This window comes from Puma concolor, chromosome B2 (assembly GCF_028749965.1).
Source record: "Puma concolor isolate L17-30 chromosome B2, mPumCon1.1.hap2, whole genome shotgun sequence".
Classification (NCBI taxonomy): domain Eukaryota; kingdom Metazoa; phylum Chordata; class Mammalia; order Carnivora; family Felidae; genus Puma; species Puma concolor.
In genome coordinates, this window is record NC_141671.1 from 41,990,370 (window position 1) to 42,013,497 (window position 23,128).

A 23,128-nucleotide genomic window follows, 5' to 3' on the forward strand; every position below is an offset into this window, starting at 1 on the left:
TGGATACAGAGGGAGAGAGGAGGTGAGGACAGAAAGTTTCCCCAGTAATGTAGAAGCACAGCTGGTTGTCGGTACTGTTTGGATCTACAGTTCCTACTCCCATGTGGACTAGAGAATCCTCAAGCTAATTAATGATTCAGTTTGAAGTGGTCTCAGGTTGGTAGTGCTTCCAGGCACCTGGCAGAAGCAAATGTAATCTTCACTTGGAGGGTTGTACTTGAAACTCAAGCCTCAAGGAGTTCCTTTAGATAAAATTTGAAGGAATGTGAGCTTTCAGTGAAAATACGAAGCACACAAGGGAAGAAATCACCATGAGCAAGAGTCATCGGGGACAATAGAAAACAGACTCAGACCAGCAAAGACAGATGTTAGAAATATAAAATACAAAACAAAATATCTTGCTTATATTTAAAGAGAGACTATGACTAAAGAAAAGAATATCTAAAAGGACCAAACTGGTTTGATAAAAAGTAGAGCTTTTAAAAATGAACAATATACTATTTGAAGTTAGAAACTTTAAGGTTGGGGTGCCTGGCTTGCTCAGTTGGTGGAGTGTGCGACCCTTGGTCTTGGTCTTGGGGTTGTGAATTTGAGCCCCACGTTGGGTGTAGAGATTACTTAAAAATCTTTAAAAAAAAAAAAAGAAAAGAAAGAAAGAAAGAAACTTTATGGGGCACCTGGGTGACTCGGTTAAGCATCTGACTCTTGACTTCGGCTCAGGTCATGATCTCATGGTTCGTGGAATGGAGCCCCATGTTGGACTCTATGCTGACAGTGCGGAGCCTACTTGGGATTCTCTCTCTCTCTCTCTCTCTCTCTCTCTCTCTCTCTCTCTCTCATGGTTCGTGGGATTGAGCCCCACTTTGGGCTCTATGCTGACAGTGCGGAGCCTGCTTAGGATTCTCTCTCTCTCTCTCTCTCTCTCTCTCTCTCTCTCTCATGAGCGTGCACTCTCCCTATCTTGCTGTCTCTCAAAATAAATAAACATTTAAAAAAGAAAGAAACTTTATGGTTAAGCAACAGATTAGACACATCTAAAAGGAGAATGAACCGGAAGTAGATTTGAGGTTACAAAGATGGAACACAGGGATACAGAGAAATAGAAACTGAGGAAAGGATTAAAATACATAGGAAGAACAAAACATGGAAGATAGATTAAGAAGGTATAATACATATAATCTGAAATCCAGAGAAGAGAATATTTTAAAGAGGCTGAGAATTTTCTAGAATTGAAATTTATAAGCAGTAAGATTCAGAAAGCCCTATTAATTCCAAGCAGGAAACAAATTGATGGCTGGCTCAGTCAGTAGAGCATGCAACTCTTGATCTTGCCCCACCTTGGGCATAGTTTTTTGTTTTTTGTTTTTTAATGTGATAAATCATGAAATTACTACGTTTTAAAGACTAACATCTAAAAAACAGTCATAAGGAAAAGGAAGAGAGGTAGAATTAGAAGCTAGGATATCTAATGCTTTATGCTTCTGGAATGGAGGAGTAGATGTAATTCTGATGACTGAACTATGAAATGAGCATAAAGTGTTTGTCCCCCAAGTGATTGTAAGCTGAGGGCTAAAGCTACCAGGATATTTTATCTTGCCCAGAGGGATCCAGTGCTCCAGGGTCCCTGATGCCACATAGATCAATCCTAAGAACAGATTCTGACAGATAAAAGAAAAAGACTATTGAACTATTGGGCTCAAAAAACACTAAGAAGGTAATAGAAAAGCTCAAAAAAAAAAAAAAAAATCTGGTTGGCAGCTAAGTCTGAGCAGTTAAAAAAGCACTCTAAATGCTATCTTGGAACGAGAGTGTTGTGAAGATGCCCCTGTTGCCACCAGTGGTATTCCACTTTCCTTCTTGTTTTGCTCTAGATTCAGAAATTCCTGGCAGAGGCATTTGATTAGCTAAACCTTGGTTATATGGCTGCAAGGGGAATGCTGGGAAAGCAAGTATCTGGTCTTTTATATGGTGAGGGGTGGGCTTTATCTTCAACTTCAATTTGTGTGAGGTTTCCAAGCATAAGAAGGGGGTTTAGGGGTGCCTGAGGGGCTCACTTGGTTAAGTGTCTGACTTTGGCTCAAGTTACAATCTCGTGGTTCATGAGTTCCAGCCCCGGAGCATTGGGCTCTCTGCTGTCCTTGCAGAGCCTGCTTCAGATCTTCTGTCTCCCCACTCTCTCTGTGCCCCTCCCCTGCTCGCTCACTCTCTCTCAAAAATAAATATTAAAAAAAAAAAAAAAAAGAGGGGGGTTCAGATGAAAGGTAGTCAAGAACATACCTGCATGTCCATCACAAGGCTGTATTGGCCCCACCACGCCTTCAGCCTGCTACTCTTCCCCTTCATCAAGGGCCCACAGGAGTCATTGGAGAGCTCTGAGCTTCAGCGATGGGTTAGTCGGTCTACTTGCTTTTTGATTTTTATTGGGAATATATTGAGTTGAGATATAATTGATATTACACACTTGACTTCCTCCACCCATTTAACTTGTACAATGTGATGGTTTTTAGTATATTCGGAGTTGTGTAACCATCCCAATTTTGTAACATTTTTGACACCCCAAAAAGAAACCCCATATCCTCTAGCAGACACTCCCCCATTTCTTCCCAGTCTCCCCAGCTCTAGGCAGCCACTAAACCACTTTCTGGCTCTAGATTTGCCTGTTTTGGAGCATTTCACATAAGTGGAATTAATATGTGATCCTTTATGTGCAAACCAGATCTGGGATAAAGAAATAGAGGCTATGAGAATGGTCTCACAAAAGGGTCAGGGTAGCAAACTTCTGTCCCAAGTCACGCAGGAAGTGTGTGCCTTGTAGGGATTGAAAGTCCTGAGGGCAGGGGAAGAGGCTTAGGTCTTTACTGGCCCAGTGCCTGTTGCCTGTCTTCTGCCTCATAGAAGAACATGGACCAACCAGGTGGTTCTGCTCTGAGAACCACCAACAGCATCATGGGGCCACCATACTGCAAAGTAAAGCAATCATGGGCCTTCTGTGGCTACCCTGTTTGCCCTCTTTTGCTGTCTTGTCCTGGGCATCCTTACTCTCCTGAGCCCTGGCCTGTTTCCCTTACAGATTCTATTCCAAATCTCAGTCCTGGGTGGCACACAGTTCCCTGTCTGGCCTCTGTGCCCTCTCTTACCACCTGACTCTTCCTCACTCCTCCCCACCTCCTTTCTTCTGTAGCCTTCTCCCTTATCTCTTGGCTGCAATAACCTTGGACTCAGGATGCCTGGGTCACTCCTTCCTCACTCCCTTAATCACCCCTGCCAGGATGCAGAACTTCACCCCTGGCACTGGGTTCCCTGGCCTGACCTGCCCTCCTCGTGTGGGTGGGGCCAGGGGAGTCCATTCTAGCAGCACAGAGCAAACCTCCGTGACAGTGGCCTGTTGCTGCTACTAGTGGGAGTCTGGCTTCGGCGACCATATGGCTCTGCATGACCAGAAGCTTGTGGGAGCTGCAGTTCCTCCTAGTTCTGCTTCCAGCCCAGATCCTGAAGCTTAGAGACAGAATACACTCTCAGGCTCCTGGGTACCTACAGTAGCCACAAACGTCCTTTGTCACTTTCACCCTGTCAGCCTTACCTAGGGAAGATGCCCTGTATTATCCTAACTGCTGGGTGTGGGAGCCAAGAGAGGGCCTCATTAGCATGTCAAATGCTCCCATACCTGGTGCTCATCAGAACCCAGAGTGACTCTGGTCCAATTCTACAAATGAAAGAAGATGGAGCCGTGCTTAACAGTCTGCCCAAGTTACAAGCCATCCAGTGCATGGCAAGGGGAACTCGGGTCTCCAACCTGCCAGGTGAAAACACTTCTGGCCACATACTGAGAAGGGGTTGGGGGGGGGGTCTATCCCTGTTCACTTAATTCCCCTCCTGAGAGGGGCTGCTAAGTCACACCTGACTCCCTCCACCTTTCTCCCCAGGCTGCCATCCTCACCCTAATAGTGACTCCTGGCATGGGACGACAGTGTCAGAGCCAGAGGGCTGGCTCCTTTCCCCTTTTAGCCAGGAAAGTCCCTGCTGCCCCTGTCAGATCCTTAGCAGTCACCACGCCAGCCATGTAACCAAACTCCTGCATTTTATTTCTGTAGAAAGCCCTGATCCCATCTCCAGGACTACCGGAAGGTAGAGAAGCTCTGGGTGCCTGTGCAGGAGGCATAAGGCACGCCCCGGGAGCGAATCTGCAGGGTATGGAAGGTGAGGGGTGGGTTGGGGCCCGAGGAGCCTGGGTTCAGGGACTCGGTGTGAGGCTCCATCACAGTCACAGGGACTGCATAGGACAGCGTCTGGGGCCGGTCATCATGGCGCCTCACTGTGCCCTTGCTCAGGAGGTGCAGGATGCAGGAGAGGACATCGGTACTGTTGCAGGCAGATCCCCTACCGAGGCTGCTGACCAAACCCCTGGGAGGACATGGGCCCTTCTGCCAAGCGTCCAGGACCTGGGAAGGAGAGGGAAGGGCGAACAGCAGGTTGGAGAGACCCAGCTCACTCCACCTCTAGCTTCCACTCCAGGCACAAGCCTCAGCCAGCGAGCTCTAAGGACATCAGGCACGCCCCAACCCCACCCCTTACACACGTACAGGCTCCGTAGTGAACCAGAGGCTTCAAACATGGACCCACCTCCCCCTGCTCCCGCCCACCCCCACCCGAAAGTTCCTTCCCCCACTGCCCAGCCCCACCAACCCGGCAGACAAGCTGGTCAATATGCAGCCCCTCATCCCCATGGGCCTTGAGGATTCGGACAACGAGGCAATTCAAAAGGTTCCGCCTCTTCTCCAAGTTCCGGCCCTCTTCATCCTCTGCTTTCAGGTATGTCTGAGGTGGGATGAGCCACACATTGCCCCTCCTTGGCCTGGGCTCCTCGCTGCCATCTCGAATCTTGAGCACCCCTGAAATAAGCACTGGTCTTCAGTGGGGGGCCCACAAGGAGGCTGAGAGCAGAGGCCCCTCTGCCCCAGGTACACACCTCCTGGGACATCCTTTTGCTCTTGAAGGTCCAGGGGGCCTCTTGAAGAGGTAAGAGGCCCAATCGCCTGATTGAGCATGTCTGGAGAGAGCCCGGAGAGTGCCAGCAGACTCTCCACAGAGACAGCCTTAAAGAAGAGGAGGGAAACATTCTAGTCTTCCCTAAGGGGTGGAGCAGAGAAGGTACAGGGAGGGAGGATAGGGAGTCGAGGTTTAGGGAGGAAGGGTGAGGGACAAGGTACAGAGAGCACAGATGCATAGAGGAGCAGGGCCACCTTCAGGTCATTGAGATACAGCAGCAGCCACATCTGCACGGTGGACACATGCAGGGTCTGGTCCCCAAACTGCAGCTCAGCCCGACCCAGCCATGTCCACTGCAGTCGCCTCTGAGGGCCCCGCTCCAGGGCAGGGTAACTCTGGCCTGAGAAGGATCAGGGAAAAAAGGAGTCAGGGCTGGTGAGGGGGTACTGTGGGTTGAGCTCTGCCCCTGCTAATGTCTGCAGAGTGTGTGTCCCAGTGTTTATGGATACCGTGGTTCCTGGTCTGAACTTCTAGAGCTTAGCCTTCCCCGTATCTGCCTCCTGGGTAAGCCTCAGGAATCCGGGAGCCCACTCTGTGCCTAGCCTTGTGCAAGGGGACTCCCATCAGTGACTTCCAGGAGTTCCCCATTTTTTTAAGGGAGACCAAAACCACAAAATGAGGAAGGACTGGGGCTCTCATCAAACTGGAATATCCACAAGAAATGAGTTCTCCCTGGTTAGTCTGGGAGCCCCCTGAGGGCAGTGTCTGAGTCTCTTCCCCCTCCTGTGTTGCTGCCCAGGCCAGGATCAGCCCCCAATGGGAAGCTTAGGTTATGGTGACTGACCAGGAGCCAGAGCCCTGCCAATGAGGGAGGTCCCTTCTGGTGACCTCAGGTGCGCTTGACTCCATCCTCCCCACCTCCCACTCTCTAAAGAGAGTCCTATGTCTGTTTTAAGCATGGAAAAGGCAACAGTCTGGGGATCTGGTGCTTGACAACCCCACCCCCTCACCCCAAACCTAAGCTCCTCACTTTCTTCACTGAGGCTCCTACCCCGGGGCCCAGCCCCACCCACAGGCCCTTTCCCTGAATCCCATCCTCTTCCAGCCATTCCCCCCCACCGGCCCCCGCCCGCCCTCTGCCCAGCTCCTCACTCTTGTTGTAGAAGTTGGAATATCGGTTCAAAGTGCCCCTGAGATAGGCCGGCAGGCAGGTTCTGGGGGTCAGCGTGTGGCAGATGGAGGCAGTGGGCCAGCAGCGTGGTGACAGGACCAGCACGGACACTTCTGGCATCGCCCCTTCATAGTAGAGATCCTCATCTTCCTCCTCGTCCTCCTCCTCTTCCCCTGCCACATCTGTGGCCGCTGCTGCCCCCGCTCCTTCTGCCTCCTCTGCCTTCTCTCTCTTGTGCTCCCTGTCACTGGCCTCGTGGCCCCCCTGCAGAAGAGACGGGGTTCCCGACAGCCGGTAGGCCTCCTCTGGTCTACTCCTCTCCTCTCTTCCTCCTACCTCCCCACGTGCTAATCCCTTTACCGCCATCCACCTGTATCTTCTTCTCAGTGTCCTCCAGCTTCAGGAGCTCCTGATCCAGCCGCTGGAGCTGGTAGACGTGGAACTGGCGCTGCAGCTCCTCGGACATGCTCAGGCTCCGCAGCATCTGCTGGGGGAGGCGGTTGGGGAAGCAGGGACCGATCTGCTCCAGCACGGCCCCCTCCAGCCAGCTCGAGCCCACGCCCAGGAGACGGTCTGCCATGTAGTGCCTGCGGTGTCACACACAGGCCAGGCCGAGCCTCAGTGTGGGCACTCGGCCTGGCCCAGCTGCCTGCGCCAGGACTCCAGCCTGCCCCAACCCCAGACTCCCAGGTGCTCCCCCGGCACCTGCCCCTGTCATCCGCTCCCCAGGTCCACACTCACTGGTAGTAATGCTCGAAGGTGGTGGCTATCTCCAGGCCAGAGAAAATTAGGACTGTCTCCAGGCATCGCTGCAGCTGCACTAGCATCTCCATCCCCCGGGCTCCGCCAATCCGACTGCCCTGGATCCGCTGGTCAATGTGCCGGGCAAACTGCTCACTCACCTGGGCAATGGGGAGGACACAGGAAAACCCTGAACGCGTGACTGGAGGAGGTGAGTGGGAGCAGAGAGGAAGGTCTGAGGAAGTAGATATGAACAGCTAAGCTGCCTCGTAAGTTGGTCAACACTTTTGCTAAACTTAAAAAAAAAATTTTTTTTTAATGTTTTATTTATTTTTGAGAGAGAGAGAGAGACAGAGTATGAGCAGGGGAGGGGCAGAGAGAGAGGGAGACACAGAATCCGAAGCAGGCTCCAGGCTCTGAGCTGTCAGCACAGATCTCAACATGGGGCTCGAACTCATGAACTGCAAGATCATGACCTGAGCTGAAGTCGGATGCTTAATCGACCGAGCCACCCAGACGCCCCACTTACCAAACTTTTATAAAATGGTTAACAGTTGTGCAAATTAATTAGGAAGTGTTTTTGCACACCGAACATGTCTAAAAATTAAACTAATGACAATAATTTACTGGGAGTTAATAATTTATGTGGACAAAGATGGTCACACTGCAGTGTTACTGATACAACAGAATGACCAGGAGCACCTCATGGAGTCACTGCTTCAGCTCCCCCTGCACTACTGTCGGCTTGCCAGGGTGCTTAGCCTGTCTTAGTGTGCTTAGTGTCTTAGTCTGCTTAAGTGTGCGCCTTCCCGAGAAGACAATAAACTTTGAGGACAGGGAACTTGCTCTTATCACAGTGCCTGACACATTTTAAGTACTTACTAAATATTTAAGGAATGCTGGAGTAAATTATAGTACATCCATTAGATGGAATTTATACAAAAATAAAAAATCATGATCTCATGGCTCGTAAGTTTGAGCCCCGTGTCGGGCTCTGTGCTGGCAGCCTGGAGCCTGCTTTCAGATTCTGTCTCTGTCTCTGTCTCTCTGCCCCTCCCCCGCTCACACTCTGTCTCTCTCTCAAAAATGAATAAATGTTAAAAAAAATTTTTTTAAATAAAAAATAAGGACAAATAGCAACTCTGAAATAAGGCTTTTAAGGTAACGGTCAAAAAACAACAGGCTAAAGCATTTTAGCTACTCGTGAGTAAACTTAAATCATGCACGCAGACTGAAGAAAGTACATCAAGATATGTTAGCACAGCATGCTTCAGGTCACTATGTGTTTCTTTCACTTTTTATTTAAATTTTTTAAATGTTTATTTTTGAGAGAGAGCGAGCAAGCAGGCGTGAGTGGGGGAGGGGCAGAGAGAAAGGGAGACATGGAATCTAAAGCAGGCTCCAAGCTCTGAGCTTTCAGCACAGAGCTGGACGCAGGGCTCGAACTCACAAACCCAAAGATCATGACCTGAGCCGAAGTCGGACGCTCAACCGACTGAGCCACCCAGGCGCCCCTCTCTGAATCTTTAAAACATGGTTATATACCCATACATGTTCCTTGCTGAATGGGAACGGAAGGGTGGTCGTTTTGAGAAGGTGGGGAATGGGGGGTTTGCAGGGAGAGGTCCAGGGCAGAGGCAAGGGCGGGAGGCTTACGTGGGCAGCTTTGAGAAATGAGAGCTTCAGCAAGGCACCAGCACAGCCGTTCTGCAGCGCCAGCAGGAAGGCTGCCCGTGGCCCAAACAGCTCCGAGCTCGACTTCTGCAGATTATGGAAGTGTTCACAGTAACGCGGTACAAAGTCACCATCCCGCCAGCGTGAGGTCAGAAAGTTGTTCACCTGGAGGAGAGCGGCTGCAGTGTGAAGGGACAGCCCAGCATGCCACCAGACAGTTGTACCCTCCCTCCCCGGCACCCGCCCCTGCCCACCTGCTCCTCCACCACGGCCCGCCAGCAGCGGGTCAGGTTTCTCACGATGCTGCTGGGAAGCCCCCGGGTAGCCAGGGAGCTCCAGTCATGGCTTCTGTTTCTGCCCTCTGTGGAGACAGGGGAGGGGGCAGAGGCAAGGTGGGAGCAGCCCCTCAGCTCAGCGTGAGCCCCAGGGCTGTTCCTGACCTCCTGCCACCCCAGAACGATGCTCCTGAGCGGGGGTGAAACAAACAGGTGAACAGGCTTAGTGGGTAGGGAGGGAAAGCGGGAGGAGGGACAGAAGGCCATCCTAACCGAGCTCCCACCTGAATCTCAGGTACTCACTGGGCCGGGGAGTGGCCACCGCTGGAGGGGGCGCCTCACAGGGCTCCACGTGCACCAGCAGGTGGGTGAGGCGGCGCACCCGTGAGGAGAAAGCAGCTGCGCGGCTCTGGGGATTGTGGGCAGCCTCCCGACACTCCAGGTACTGGTCCAGCAGCCAGCCCAGGGGGCTGATGCCATCCTCATCTGGAGATTGGGAAAAACAAGCCATGGTGGGCCATGTCTCTAGGGCAGGGGAAGAGGACGAAAGCACCAAGAAAGGGATTGGACAGAACATATGGGGTTGGCACAGGTAGCAAGGCCCACCTGTCCTTATGGTGTCAGCTGACACCTGGGAGATGTAGGAAAGGAGGTGGTTAGGAGAAGGGGGGCACTGGGCTACCAAACAAACATAGGTACCAAAAGGGCCAAGGGCATAATATAGGTGGCTCTGGGGCAGAACAAGAAGGGGCCGGTTAGTGGGGCCAGGGGTCGCAATGGTTACCAGGGGAGGTGATGTTCTGCACCAGGGGGCTGACCAGGGCCTCCCAGCAGGTCTTGCCCAGCGCTTGGGCGGCCTCATCGTCAGGGAGGAAGCGATCAGCAAAATTCTGCTCCTGACGCAGAGCCCCATTGAGCCTGGGGGTGAGGATGGGGGAGGCAGGTGTCAGAGGCTCAAGATGTAAGTTATCCTAGCATCTTCCCAGCCTAATGGTGGGGTAGCCCCTACCAACCAGACCAAATCCCCACCCAGTACTTTGAAGTTGTCCCATGTTAACAGACACATCCCACTCCCAATCCACCAAAGAAATCTTTCTTTCCTTCCCCAAACTGTAGAGCACGCCAGCCCCTTTCCCAAACATGTTAGCTCTCCATCTATACCTTCCACAGAAGGGCCAGGGCCACCCATAATAGTCTTACCTGCCACACACACACAGCCACACACACATGCTCGCACACACCTAGAACTCAGGTGCAGGAGGCTCCTGCGGTCCTCTGCTATGTCCTGGCTCCAAGCCTGTGCCCGAACCATGTAGAAGAGGCGTGTGTGACGACACAGCTGCTCCCGAAACACTGGCCAGAATGTGGGCTTAGGGCCTAGGACCTCCAACCCCCGAATGCGTGTGTCGATGCCGCCCTGCAATGTGCACATGCCTATTTTCACCTGCTCTGATCCTCCTCAGAGCGGGCTGGGGTCAGCCACACCTTTGGGCCTTATTCCTGGAGCTGCCCAGGGCCTAGCCTGGAGCTCTGGCTCACGATCTGCAACAGTTACACAACCCAGAGCTCTGTGTCCCCGGACCACACCCCATACTCCTGCCAAACCTGCTGGCAGCGCTTTATGCGGATCTGGATGATGGGCCAGAAGTGGGTCAGGTTCTCCAGGAGGATCACCCGGCTGGCTGAGGGCATCACGTTCACCTGGTTGGGGGCAGAGAGTGCTGTCACCTCCATGTGTGTGGATGGGAATGCTGAGGACACTCAAGCCTGCTCCTGTTCTGTCCTTCCCTTAGCCCGGGGGGGGGGGGGGGGGTAAGGGGTCCTGACAAAGGGGTCCCGATGCCATCCTCACTGCTCAGGGCCTGATGCCATTACATAGGCACAGGGAGAAAGGACTCTACATTCTAGGGGGTGCAAGACGGAAGAATTTAGGAGTTTAGGAGTCTGGGCAGGAGGGCGGACCCTGTGAAGGTGGTCTCATGGTATAGGGGTCCCTACCGAGTTGAGCTCTGTGTTAAGAGAGTTGGTGCTGTCGCCCCCAAACACCACCACCCTGGCCGGCATATAGCTCGAGTCTTCACTAGCCACCAGGAGAGTCAGCTGCCTGGGAGCAGGGAAAAGGAAACAATCAGAACTGGAACCAGTAGGGTCCTTGTAGACAGAGGCAAGGGGACTCTTTGGTCATGTTTGTGTTGGGCGGGGGGAGCAGTGCTTCCCCCAAACAAACAAAGGGAAGTCACAAAAAAAGTATATGTGTGTCGCTGAGCACATACATGGGGCCTGTTACCTGACGAGGATGCCCTGGTGCATGTGCAAGGTGATGTAGTGGGAGCCGGCGCTGCCATTGGACTCCCAATAGGTCTTGGGGTTTCGATCCGTCAGCTTGCTGGCCCGGTGCGGGTTGGAAGACACCTCCACCTTCTCCCAGCACTTGTCCTCCTTCATTTCCACGCTGGAGCCTGGGGGCAAGTGGGAAGGGGTGGCCGTCACAGCCTGGTAGGTGTGGAGGGAAAACAGGGGCGGAGGGGTGTGGAGTAACGTGGGGACAGGCACAGACCCTGGCACAGATATCTGAGGAACACGTCAAAGAAGGGGATGTTGATGGGTCGGTGGGTTCGTCTGTGGTCTTCGATCTGGCCCAACACCATCTGCAGCCGGAACATTGGAGAGAAGGGGTGCGGGGAGGAGGGAGGGCACACATGGAGGACACATGGGAACACATATGAAGGAAAGACCCAGCAGCAATGGGACTTCCTCCAGAACCCTGGCAGAGGCAGAGTGGGAGATGCGGAAGGTGGTGCAGAGAACAAATGCCCACAGGCTCATCAGACTCTCCTGTCTTTCCCAAATTCAGGAACACGGCCCCTTCCTCCGGTCCCACTCAGGTTTCATATTCTTACCCAGCTGCGAACCCACAGCCTCCCTCTGCCCTCTTTCCTGACCTGGATGCAGCCTCCCAGGATGTTGGTGGTGAGTTTCCGGTAGAGGTGGGCATGCTTCTCACACTTGAACACCATGTCCCGCAGCTCCTGAGCCAGATCCAGTTTTCCCAGGTGCTTTTCCAGTGCCTTGGAGATGGCATCTCGGGCTCCCAGCTGATTCAGCACCACGGCATAGTCCCTGCTCACAGAGGCCAGGCGGTGCAGGAAGAAGATGAGTTCCTGGAGCACCTGACATGGGGACAGGGTGGGTGCATAAAGGGCACAAGGCACAGGCCACAGGGCATCTTCAGTAGTATTTACTCTACACCCGCTGGGTGCCGGGGCAACTGCAGTGAAAAGACAGAGTGAGGAAGTAAAAAGGCAGGAAGCGGGGAGACACGAGGGCTGAGTGGAGTTAGAGAACCTAAGGCAAACAGATAAGGAAAAGCTAAGAGATGCTCTGCCATCCTGGGGTTCTCAACCACTGATTTTGTTGGCAATGGGTGCAGAGAGCTTCCCAGGTTCCCTTTTAGGCTGTGTCCCAAGAACCAGTTGTGGGGCTGCATTTTGAGATGCTCAGGCCCTAAGCACAGGCAGGGAGGGGGCACAGAGGGACACCCAATGAGCCTACCTCTGAAACGAAAACCTGGGTAACAGCCCAAAGGTGTGCACTGCAGACACCCACTGCCAAGCCTTGCAAGCCCAGGACCTCCCTGTGGCAGGAGACTCTGAGATGTGATGTCCTCTCTACCTCCTTCATCCACCTTATCCCCACAGGCCCAGCCAAACAGGAGGTACCGAGGCTTTTACTGTAATACAGACATAACCTTTTGTGTAAGAAAGGAGATGGCATGTAAGATCACACACTTGGGTTTGCTTATATTTGCATTTGCATAAGGATACACCAGAAGGACACATAAATTAATACAAATGGTAACCAATAAGGTACATACGGAGAAGCACTGGGAAAATTGGGTGGAAGTGAGAAGAGGTAGAAGTGGGAATTCTCAGTGTATACCTTGTTGTACTGTTTTGATTTGTGACCTGTATGAATGTATTACCTATCTGAAAAAATAAAATTCAGTTTTAAAAACAAATTCCAAACCAAGAGCGCAAAGGCTCCATTGTGCCCTCCCAAGCCTCGCCCAGGGAGGGGGTCTGCCTCATCAGAGGCTGCCCTACGCCCTCTCCCTCTAGCGTCTCCCCGGAGCAGGGCAGGGGTACCTCTCGGTCAGTGTCTGGTGACCGCAGGCAGGCCATGCAGGCATCCATGGCCTCATGCCAGGGGAGCAGCAGCGCCTCGGGGAAGTCCACCAGCTGCATCAGGATCCTGGGGAGCAGGCGGCAGCAGCAGAGAGATGTGTAGCCAGCCTCAAAGACCCCTTTGCCAAATGCCCCTCCCCACCCCCTCACCTCAGAACGGTCAGGTGCAGGGCCTTGTTGGCCGCTGGGGTGTCGAGGCCCCGCATCAGGGTGAGGAAGGGCTGGGGCTGCCTCTGCAGCTGCAGCAGGAGTGGCTTGATCTCCATCTCCCGAGGCCCCTCTGAGCTGAGGGCTCGCTCCAGGTCCAGGAAGATTCTGCCAGGCAGACCGCAGCCCTCCATCAGTCGCCTCAGAGGAGTGTCAGGACACTGAGTTGGGGGTTCTTTTCCTATGGGAAGATGGAAGTTACAAAGGTTGGCCATTGTCGGTGATGTTAGGATGAGAAAAGGACAGATTCATAATTCCTAGTGCCTCCTAAAAACGTTTTTTTTTTGGCCCCCCTAAAAGTTAGGTTTGGGGATCTTAGGGCATCTCTGAATGCATTTATAAGACAATTTTGTGACAGACGTTATGTTTTATATTCTTAAAATAGCAAAGGAGCTTCCTGTCTGCAAACAGCAGAGCATTTCCCTGTATCTAAAAGCATGCAATAATTTGGCTTTCTCTACACTAGAAAAAGTCCAATGTGGGGACTTTTTTTTTTTTTTTTTGGGAGAGAGAGAGAGGACAGGGGAAGGGCAGAGAGAGAATCTTAAGTAGGCTTCGCACTGGGCGTGGGGCTCGATCTCATGACTCTTGGATCATGACCTGAGTGGAAATCAAGAGTTGAACAACGAACCAACTGAGCCGCCCACAGGCGCCCCCAAACGTGGGGGCTTTTAAAGGCTCAAATCTCTTGCAATTTTCTGACTTTCCATCCTCCCTCACTCATTGGAGGGAGCGACTCTAAGCTTCAGATTCTTCCTAAGATGCCACCTGTTCCAGACGGGATTGCACAAAAACCGCACAGATGCCTCTCCTGGGCTAGCACTCTCCTAGAGCCAGTCTGCAGAGCTGCAGGGTCTTTTTGGCATCCCACCTTCCACTCTGGATGCATCTGCTGATTCCTGAGGCTGGGCCTGGGCTTCCGGCAGGGTTGGGTAAGCTGGCTGCCCTGCCAGGGCCTCAGGCCCATATTTCCTGTAGACACGGCAGTTGAGCAGGTCCCTGAGAGCGCTGTCATCGAGTCGCTGTGGCAGAGCCAGCAGTAGGTGCTGGGCCAACTCCATGGGCACAGCCAGCTCAGCCAGGATCTCGTCATCCAGAATCTGTCATCGGGGAGAAGCTCTCACTGTAGGTAGCCCTGCTGGCACAGAGGCTCCAGGGGCAGTTGGTAGGGGTGGGGATCTCTACACACATCCTCTCCTTGAGGAACCTCTCATGGCTGGCAGCTGCCTTTTCTCACACAGCTTGCCAATGCCTCTGAACATTCTAGATCTCTTCCCTGCAGCTCCTTACAACTGTGGACCTCCACTCCCCATCCTCAGCCTTCAAATGCTCTGTCACAGTCCAGCCCTTGCAGTGAGCCCTCCAACTTCTGGGTGTCCGGACTGGCTCTACCTCCCCATCCAGGTTCTCCTGAAGGATCTGGAGAACCTCCTGATGATCGGGTCCATCCAGCTTCTTGATGAAGAAGAGGAGCTCCCACCATTCCGCCTGGGTCAAGTGTTCACTTTCTTCAGCATCCTCATCCTCAGGCAGCACGTAGGGCACCGCATAGAGCTCTGTCATGGGCTTCCACCGCCAGGAGGGCAAGGCTGTGGCTACAGGTCACAGGGCACGGGGATGTCACTGCCCACCCAGCCAGACCACTGTTCCTTTGCTCAGCGCTGACCCTGTTTTCTCCCAGGGCTCACCTATACCCAGGGCTCCACTGGCCACAGCCCCATGGTTCTCATCAGCCTCAACCACATCTTCAATGTCTTCCTCAAAGCCCAGAATTTCCAGCATGTGCCAGTGTACCCAGTAGGTGCGGCCTGTCGACTCCCACAACACCTGGAGGATATGGGAAAAAAGAGAAGGGGAAGAGAAGGCTCACTCAACAACTGGCTGTGGCCCAATGATGAGGACATACAGCCCTCAGGCTGACCACCTGACCAGGTCTGGAACAACCTCCAAATAACAACGCTGGCATATGGAGAACATGAACACACACACAAAGGATGCCTTCTCCTCTGGGGATGGGCTCTGCTTCTCCTCCCACCCTATCCTTTGATGGCTCATGCTCCCCGCACTTCCTCCTGGCCTCACCTACTCTCTCCCTGACCCTGACCTTTAGGAAAGTCTTGCTATATCAATATGTTTCTTCCTGGGAGTGAGTCTTCCTGACCTGATAGCTCCCTCAACTCCAACTTTCTCAGCTCTCCAATGGCTCCCTTCTCAACTGTTGATCCCCTTTAACCATTCCAGTCCCCATGGGGGCTTTCTCAGTGGGTGGCCTGCCAGAGCCCCCTGCACAGAACCCCAGTTATACTTCCCCAGCTAAATCCCCAACAGTGTCCCACACGCACCCTCACTCACCTGCACGGGGGGCACGCCGTTGTTGCTCTGCCGGAACTCACCCTCGTCCCCAGCGCTGACCTCCTCGTAGTCATCCAGCATGCGAACTCGCATCCCGGCCTGCAGCGTCTCTCGCACGTACAAGGCATAAGTATTGCCACTTGCAAACTCAGAGCGAGGGCGGAACCTCCTTGACCTCCTAATGGAGGGCCGGACCCGGGCGGGTGGCAGCCCTGGGCCGGCCTCTGCCAGCTGGGGCTGGAAGATGGAGCACGAAGACCGTGCCGAGGGCCCCTGTTTGCTCGAGGCCCAGTCCCAGCGCATGGCCTGCACAAGCTCTGAGATGAGGGTGCCCATGGCCATGCTGAACTCCAGCTCCAGTCGACCCCTCTCCCCACTCAACTCCTCGGGAGCAGAGTTGTTCTGGGCTCCTGGTTCTGCAGCACTGTCATTCAGCTGGTCCAGAAGAGAAGTGACATGCAAATAGCGCTTCACCAGGGAGAAGAGAAGCCTTCCTGGGACCTGTAGGATGCAACCTTTGGCCTATGTCCACCTTGTCCCAGCTCTAGCTCCCCTTTCCACACCACCCTTCAAGGGTGGGTGCAAAGGTCTGGTCCCTAGATCTTGTCCACAGGCCCCCCCCCCACCTCCCCACAGAATACCTGTGGCAGCTGGATACCCTCAAAAGACATGGGGTGTTCAGAGAGTGTGGCCTGTGCAAACAGAGCTAGCAGAGCACAGCGGCTGTCAAAATCTAGGTGTTTCTCAATGGCTTCTTGCTGGCTCAGCGACAGAAGAATCTGGGTCCGGGTCCCTGAAACCCACACCCCAGTCAGTAACTGCTCCCTAACATTGCCCTTCCCAGGCATCCCTCCTAGATCCTCTACTGTCTTAGTCCGATCCCTTGTTGCCACACACAGGATCGATAGCTCTACCTACTTACCTACCTACCTACCTACCTATATCTGCAATATCTATATCTGTAATTGTCTAATAACTCTTTCTTGGCATAGAGATCCAATTAATAGGAGGTTCTTGAAGACTCAGTCCTCTTTCTTTTATTATTTTTTAGAGTAATCTCTACACCTAACATGGGGCTTGAACTCATGACCCCAAGATCAAGAGTACCGTGCTCCACTGACTGACCCAGCCAGGCATCCCCCCAGCTAGGCATCCTTCCTCTTCCTGCAGAGATGCCCCCACCACCTTCCTACCCCCTTTTCTCCCAACTCAAAGAGAAAGGCAACAGAATCATTCAGGCACTGATGAGGCAGAGGCTCTTGCCACAGTGTCCTGTGAGGCCCTGAGCTGACCTACCTTCCCCTTCCTTTCTCCCCACACTGCTTCTCACCAGCATCATGAGAGGCCAGGGCTTGTATCATCCGGCCCGCGCTCCAGCGAATCTGGTAATCAGGACTACTCAACATGTGCATGAGCAAGTCCAGGACCCTTGGGTCTTTGAATACACCAGTGAGGGGCTCGATGCTGGCGTAGGCGCTGAGTACGTGGACAGTGTGAAGCAAAGGAGCAGGAGGGATGGTGCCCACACACTCCTCCAGCTGCCGGAGGGCCCTCTGAATCAAAGACTTCACATCGGTTTCCATTTCCCCCAGCACAGATTTGTCCAGGGCCCCAGCTTCCCCTGCAATCTCCTGAGAAGGTCCGATGACCTGGCCGTCCTCGCCCAGCATCTTGTGGCAGTTGGCATAGATCTCGTCGTTGGACATCCACAGCAGGATGTGTTCGGCCTTGCAGTCCACTTGGCTAGAGCCCCCTTCCCCATCATCCCCACGCCTGAGGATGAGCCAGCGGATCTGGTACTCAGGATGCCCATCATGGCCCACCCGCTGGCGGATCAGCTCATCTGGATAGGCATGCAAGCCCGGCCCCAGGGGCACTCTGAATTCCCTGTAGCGGAGTTCCCCCACCATCCTGGCACCTGAGACACAGAAGGAAAAGAGAACAGTCATGCTAAAATGAGAGGGGGAGTTCCAAAAATCAAGGACATCCAGGAGTTGGGGAAGCAAGTGTGGCAACAGCTGTCAGGTTGGCTGGGGTAAAGAAGGGCCCAGGAGTTGCCTGCTGCAGGCTGGGTGGGGCCAGGCCTAAGCAGGGGAACACTAGGGTGTTTGTTCTAAGAACACAAAATTTGGTTGAAAGGAGGGTCGAAGGCCCTGCAGCCTGGAGTGGGTTGGTTTGGAGCAGTGGGAAGGGGACAGTGGGGGCAGGGGAGCCTTGCCATAATTAATCCCAAAGCACTGCCATAGGCAGCAGCCCTGAGAAGGGGATCCATGAAGCCCCGAGGGGTGTGTGTTGGGGAGTGGGGGTGGGGAGTGAGATCCCGAGTGTGTCTGGGAAGGGATGCTAGCTCCAATGGTTGAAGCGCAGGAGTGTGTCACAGAGGCAAGAGATTTGGTGGGGGAGAATTGGTGGGATGGGGGGGGCAAGGCGCGAGGGGCTGGGAGGAAAGCCTGGTGGGCTGCAGGCGCGCAGGACTGGAGACACTGGAGCAGCAAGGACGGTGGGGGCGACAGGAGATCCGGTGGGTTGAACGGCGGGAGGCTAGGTGGACCCTAGAAGCCGGGGGCCCGCGGCAAGGTGCGGGGGAGGGGGCTAGGCCAGATAAACGAGAATCCCACGGCACTGTGGAACTGGGGTGGGGGACGCGAAATCGGGTGCGCGCGCGGCTCGGTGGGCGAGAGTGCGGGGGAAAATCCAGGGTAGGGGCGGGGGGGCTCTGGCCACCTCAGAAGGCGATGGGGGTCCGGCGCGAGGCCTCTCCTTCGCTGAGCTAGGGACGCGGCGCAGACGATGGCGGCGATGCTGGCGGAGATTTGGGCCCCGCCTGGGCCCCCGAGGGGGGTCGAGGCGGAGAGGCGGGAGGGGGCGTGCCTCCGAAGGACAAGCGGGCAGGCAGGGGGCGTGGCGTGCAGGCACAGAGCACCTCGGGCGGCCACTGTCACCGCCCAGCGTGCAGGTCAGCGGCAGTCTGGGTAGGGCGGGGCAGGGCGGAGACGGGGCCCAGCCTGCGGCGCCGCCCGCCCAGTTCTGGGGGCTCCGCCGCCTGCCCGCCTGACCGGAGTCGTGGCTCATTTCCGCCAGACCCAGCGGAAAGCTAGGGGCCTTAGGAGAGCTCCGGGGCGGAGTCGTCAGTGCCACCTCGGCGACGCGCGGCACCTCCTCCTCCTCCGTGCCGCCCTTTCCTCTTCCTTTTCATTCCCCTTCCTTCCACCGGAAGTGCTCTCCCCGACTCCCGAAGTCAGAACAGGAGACCTTGGAGGTCATTTATTCTCCCCTCTACCATTACATAGAAAAAAACTGGCACAGGGTGGGGGTTGGGGGGGGGCGCGGCTGGAAATGAGCAGCTCCAGTCTTTGCCCCATATCGTCCTTTCTCCTCTCCCGTCCTTGTTTGCTCTGGTGTTTTTTTCCGGGTCTAGTATGTGCAATCCTCCCTCCCCCAAAAAACAGTAACTGCTAAAAATGAGGGGTGATTTTATTAGAATCCAGGGATCTCAGCTTTGGGCAGCAGCCGAGGGCAGCTTCACGTAACTCTTCATAGGGGGCAGTGGCCGAATCTTGCGGCCAGCCCAGCCCCCCTTGCGGTGCCACAGCCCGCTGGAAGGCCTCTTGCCTAGCCAGCGGTTCCGCCCAGCCTTGCCGATGACCCTTTTGTTATGATCAACGTTGGATACCCGGCCTACTGTTGCCATGCACGTTTCCAGAACCTGACAGAGAAAACAGATGGAGGAGAATGCATCATGGGGAAAGAGCCTGACATTGTCGACTGCATGACTCTGAGGCTTCTTACACTCACTGAGAGAAGGGAGAGGACAGGAGAAAACCACAGCATAATTGAACCTGACGGCAGGTCCTATGGTAGTTGAAAACAAGAGGCATTGTTCCCTGTCTATTACAGTGTCAAACTGACAGGACATGCCTAGTCACATGGCAGAAAAGGACACACCTAGCTCATGGTAGTTCCCAACATAAAACACCTGGGAACTATCCTGGACAAGAAGGGTACATTCCAAAACTTCCTCCTTTGCTGGTCCTCCCACCTGTACCCACACACACACACCTGCATCTGTCTCTTGGAAGGCAGCTGGATGATGGCCGTCCCATTCACCTTCCGTAGCAGCACACCACATGTCCCTGGGTAAGGGAGAAGGAGCTTTGCCACCCTCCAAAAAGGAAAAGGTAGGAGCAGATTTACAGGGGGACATACCCCATACCCTGCCCTTGCTTTGCCCTTTAGGAGCAGATACAATGAAGCAGGATGCATGCAATGTTTTAAGTCAAGACACATGCACCTCTCCATTCTCATTTTCCTTGTTTTTCCTTCTTTTTCTCTGCCAGTGGACCACATAAGAGTCCAAGGGTTCAGAGAATTGTGACCTCAGGTACTCTTTGGCCTTCCAAATTGTAAGACCCCCAAGCAGCTCATTTCCTCATACCTGCAGCTCGGATATACTGGGCCCCCCGGCCTGGCTCACTCTCCACGTTGTTGATGAGAGTCCCCACAGGCAAGGCCCCAAGAGGATGTGCATCCCCTTCCCGAGCAGCAACTAAAAGACATAATTTCATCAGCACCAGACCCCTTGCATCCTTTGAGCCCATACACGTCTGGTGGCCGTCTCTTACCTGCCATTCGGCCTATGTGATCAGAGTTCAGGATTATATCTCCAGCCTGCATGTTTTCTGTGGCAATGATCCAGCGTTTCCGGCTGCCCCCAGCAACCAGAGCTATGTCTGCTGATCTGTTCAGGGTGAGGGACATATGAGCAGATCATCTAGGCAGCCCTATATCTTCTGAAAAGCCACAGAACAGTCATTCAGCTACACTATCATCATCTCACATCCCAAACTTGCCTACAGGGATCATAGCGGACCACGATGACCTTCTCCTCAAAGGGTCCTGGCTTTGCTTCCAGCTCAGGCCGGAACCGCAGAAAATCAATCATGCGATAACGTTGCTTGTGGCCCCCGCCAATACCATGCACTTGGATTCGGCCTGTGGTCAGGAAAGTGCAGAGACATGAGCCAGGTCAGATGATCAGTTCCTAGCAGTGGGAACAGGCCCATTCTGGGCAGAGAGCAATGCTTCCCAACATTATGAGATGAGCAGAAAATGACAAAAAATTTGCATAGCAAATGGTAAACGGGGGTGGGGAAACACCTACATGGAACTTGATAAGAACATAATTATAAGATATTGAAATTACATAAAACTTCCAGACAAAATCTCTACAAATTATTGAATGCTAAAAGTTTATTGAGTGGTGTAAATAGTGCTCAGCTATTGTAAATTTTTTTCATTTTTTTTAATTTTTAAAAATAAAATATTTATTTATTTTTGAGGTGGGGGGGGCGATATGAGTGGGGGAGGGGCAGAGAGAGCCGGAGACACAGAATCCGAAGCAGGCTGCAGGCTCTGTGCTGTCAGCACAGGGCCCAATGCAGGGCTCGAACTCACAAGCCATGAGATCATGACCTGAGCCAAAGTTGGACACTTAACTGACTGAACCACCCAGGCACCCCATAAATTTTTGAAAGGCATGAAGAAAAATATAATTAACTTCATGTATATGTCTGGTTTTCTTTAATTACCTAGATAGTCTTTAGGAGCACAGACTACCTTCATGTTGCTTTGTGTTATACTCTTTGTTTCTTACACACCTACTACATGCAAAAGGAGTCCAATAAATTTTTGAATAAATAGGCCTAGGATCCTAACATGTTTTTCAATAAATTCCTCTGCTTTTCAATAAATAGACCTGGGATCCTAACATGTTTTTCCCCTTTAATGCTTAAATCCTTTTTCCCTTGGTCTCACCTGTGTGGTTTCGGCCCCCAGACTTCCTCATCTTCACTGGTGTGATGGTATACTTGGTACGACTCTTCCAGGACACAAAATTGGCACTAAGGGCCACAGATGTAAGCACTGGGCGGCAGAGGAGCAACAATGAGGAAGAGGGCAGCTGGAGGAGGGTACTGCTTGTCACCTAGAGATAAACAAATCTCTTTACCTTAAAAGGTAACTGAAGAAGCATCGGAGAACCAAGGGTAAAGGAATAGACCAAGTAGCCTACTTCCTTCTAAGAATGTCCCAGACCAGCTGTCCAAAAGCTCCACCCTTTACCCTTGTACAAATACCAGGGTGGAATGTTTATACAGGTGTATGTGTATTGATTATCTCTCCTCATTTGAGGTACTTCTTCAATGGAATATTCTCCCCCTTGGTGCATCTCCTTCCAAATTTGGCTCAAACCTCTCCTTCTGTGGGAAACTCTTCCTTCCCTAAACAACTCCCTTCTCCAAAGCTGGTAACTTTCCCATATCCATATGCCACCATCAGCACCAATGCCTTTTGCCCCTCTGAATTTATGTTTCTGGGAGTATTTCAGATGTGAATGGAGGGGAAGGGTCATTTCTGTCTTGTTCCCTGCTGTATCCCCAGCATTTCACAGAGTAGGTTGGTTTGGTTTTGATTTTTAGTATGCATCTGCCAAACTCTACCATCACCCAGAAAGGTCCAGAGGAACAAGACTTACAACTTCTCTTTTCTGTGACTCACCAATTGCCCACCAGGAACTTTGAGGATACCTTTACCTTAGCCTCCTAATATTGCTATCTTGCCCTGCATTCTCTGATCTCAGCAATAACTCCTCTTTAATGGTTTAAGAGACCAGGCTTTGAAGCCAGACTGTGTAGCTCCAACAGTTGATGTATGATTTTGGACTGCTGATCAATTTTCTCATACGTAAAATGGTAATGATAATTACCTTATACAGTGGTTGCAAGGAGTTATTTTTGAGAGAGAGGGAGAGTGCGCACAAGCAGGGGAGGGGCAGAGAGACAGAGATCCCAAGCGGGCTCCACGCTGTCAGCAGCGAGCCCCATGAGATCACGACCGGAGCCGAATTCGGATGCTTAACAGACTGAGCCACTCAGGCGCCCTAGGAGTTCATTTATTTAAAACATCTATTACTTATGCTTGGCTTATGACTGACACTCAACGTCAGTTATTATTGAAATCTGTACAGTTATCTGTAAGATACTTTCACCTCCAATATCTCGTCTGAGGAATTCCGTGACCCTGTGGAACAGCCACAATTAGAGAAGAGAAAGCTGAGGCTGAGCGTGACTTATCCAACGTCCCAGGCTGGCGTGACTCCTGACCAGACTCGCATTCTCCGTCTCCCATCCCAGGGTGCCCACTCCGGCGGCCCGAATAGGAACAGCCTCATTCCGAGATAGGGTGGATTACCTGGGCGGCCGGGAGCAGGCTCGAGCTGAGGGGGGCGACGGCCGGGGGCGTCAGGCTCAGTGAGCCCATAGCGCGAGTCAGTACCCTCAGGGCCATGACGATAGCCAAGCTCCGCGGGGTTCAGCACACCACCGTTTCTTTTAGCCAGGCCGCCTGGCGCCTTTAGATGACGCTAACAAATCCCTGTGCCGTCGCTCTCATGACGTAATGAGGTGGGCAGACAACCCGAGACCAAGGTGAATACACACCTCCTTTCCTCCATGCGCGTGGTCGAAGCCAATCCACGGGCG

General features: G+C 53.1%; 2 protein-coding genes across 2 annotated transcripts; both read right to left on the reverse strand.

Annotated features, from left to right (window-relative positions):
* Positions 1-4,061: 4,061 nt before the first annotated feature.
* On the reverse strand, positions 4,062-18,869 carry CUL7 (cullin 7). The gene is made up of 26 exons (XM_086706874.1): positions 18,315-18,869; positions 16,921-17,508; positions 16,232-16,383; positions 15,591-16,091; positions 14,927-15,065; positions 14,631-14,833; positions 14,110-14,338; positions 13,182-13,419; positions 12,993-13,098; positions 11,790-12,017; positions 11,405-11,495; positions 11,135-11,306; positions 10,846-10,951; positions 10,453-10,548; positions 10,089-10,264; positions 9,632-9,765; positions 9,151-9,333; positions 8,827-8,933; positions 8,555-8,737; positions 6,899-7,059; positions 6,528-6,744; positions 6,139-6,421; positions 5,241-5,386; positions 4,967-5,093; positions 4,684-4,889; positions 4,062-4,439 (listed from the first exon to the last, which is right to left on the reverse strand). The coding sequence occupies exons 2-26, from the start codon at positions 17,498-17,500 to the stop codon at positions 4,116-4,118; spliced, it is 5,088 nt and encodes a 1,695-aa protein (XP_086563000.1). The 5' UTR covers positions 17,501-17,508; positions 18,315-18,869; the 3' UTR covers positions 4,062-4,115.
* Positions 18,870-19,046: 177 nt separating this feature from the next.
* MRPL2 (mitochondrial ribosomal protein L2) lies at positions 19,047-23,126 on the reverse strand. Its single transcript, XM_025925801.2, has 7 exons — positions 22,839-23,126; positions 21,405-21,573; positions 20,441-20,582; positions 20,213-20,328; positions 20,026-20,136; positions 19,650-19,723; positions 19,047-19,296 (listed from the first exon to the last, which is right to left on the reverse strand). The coding sequence occupies exons 1-7, from the start codon at positions 22,932-22,934 to the stop codon at positions 19,084-19,086; spliced, it is 921 nt and encodes a 306-aa protein (XP_025781586.1). The 5' UTR covers positions 22,935-23,126; the 3' UTR covers positions 19,047-19,083.
* Between the last annotated feature and the right edge of the window lie 2 nt (positions 23,127-23,128).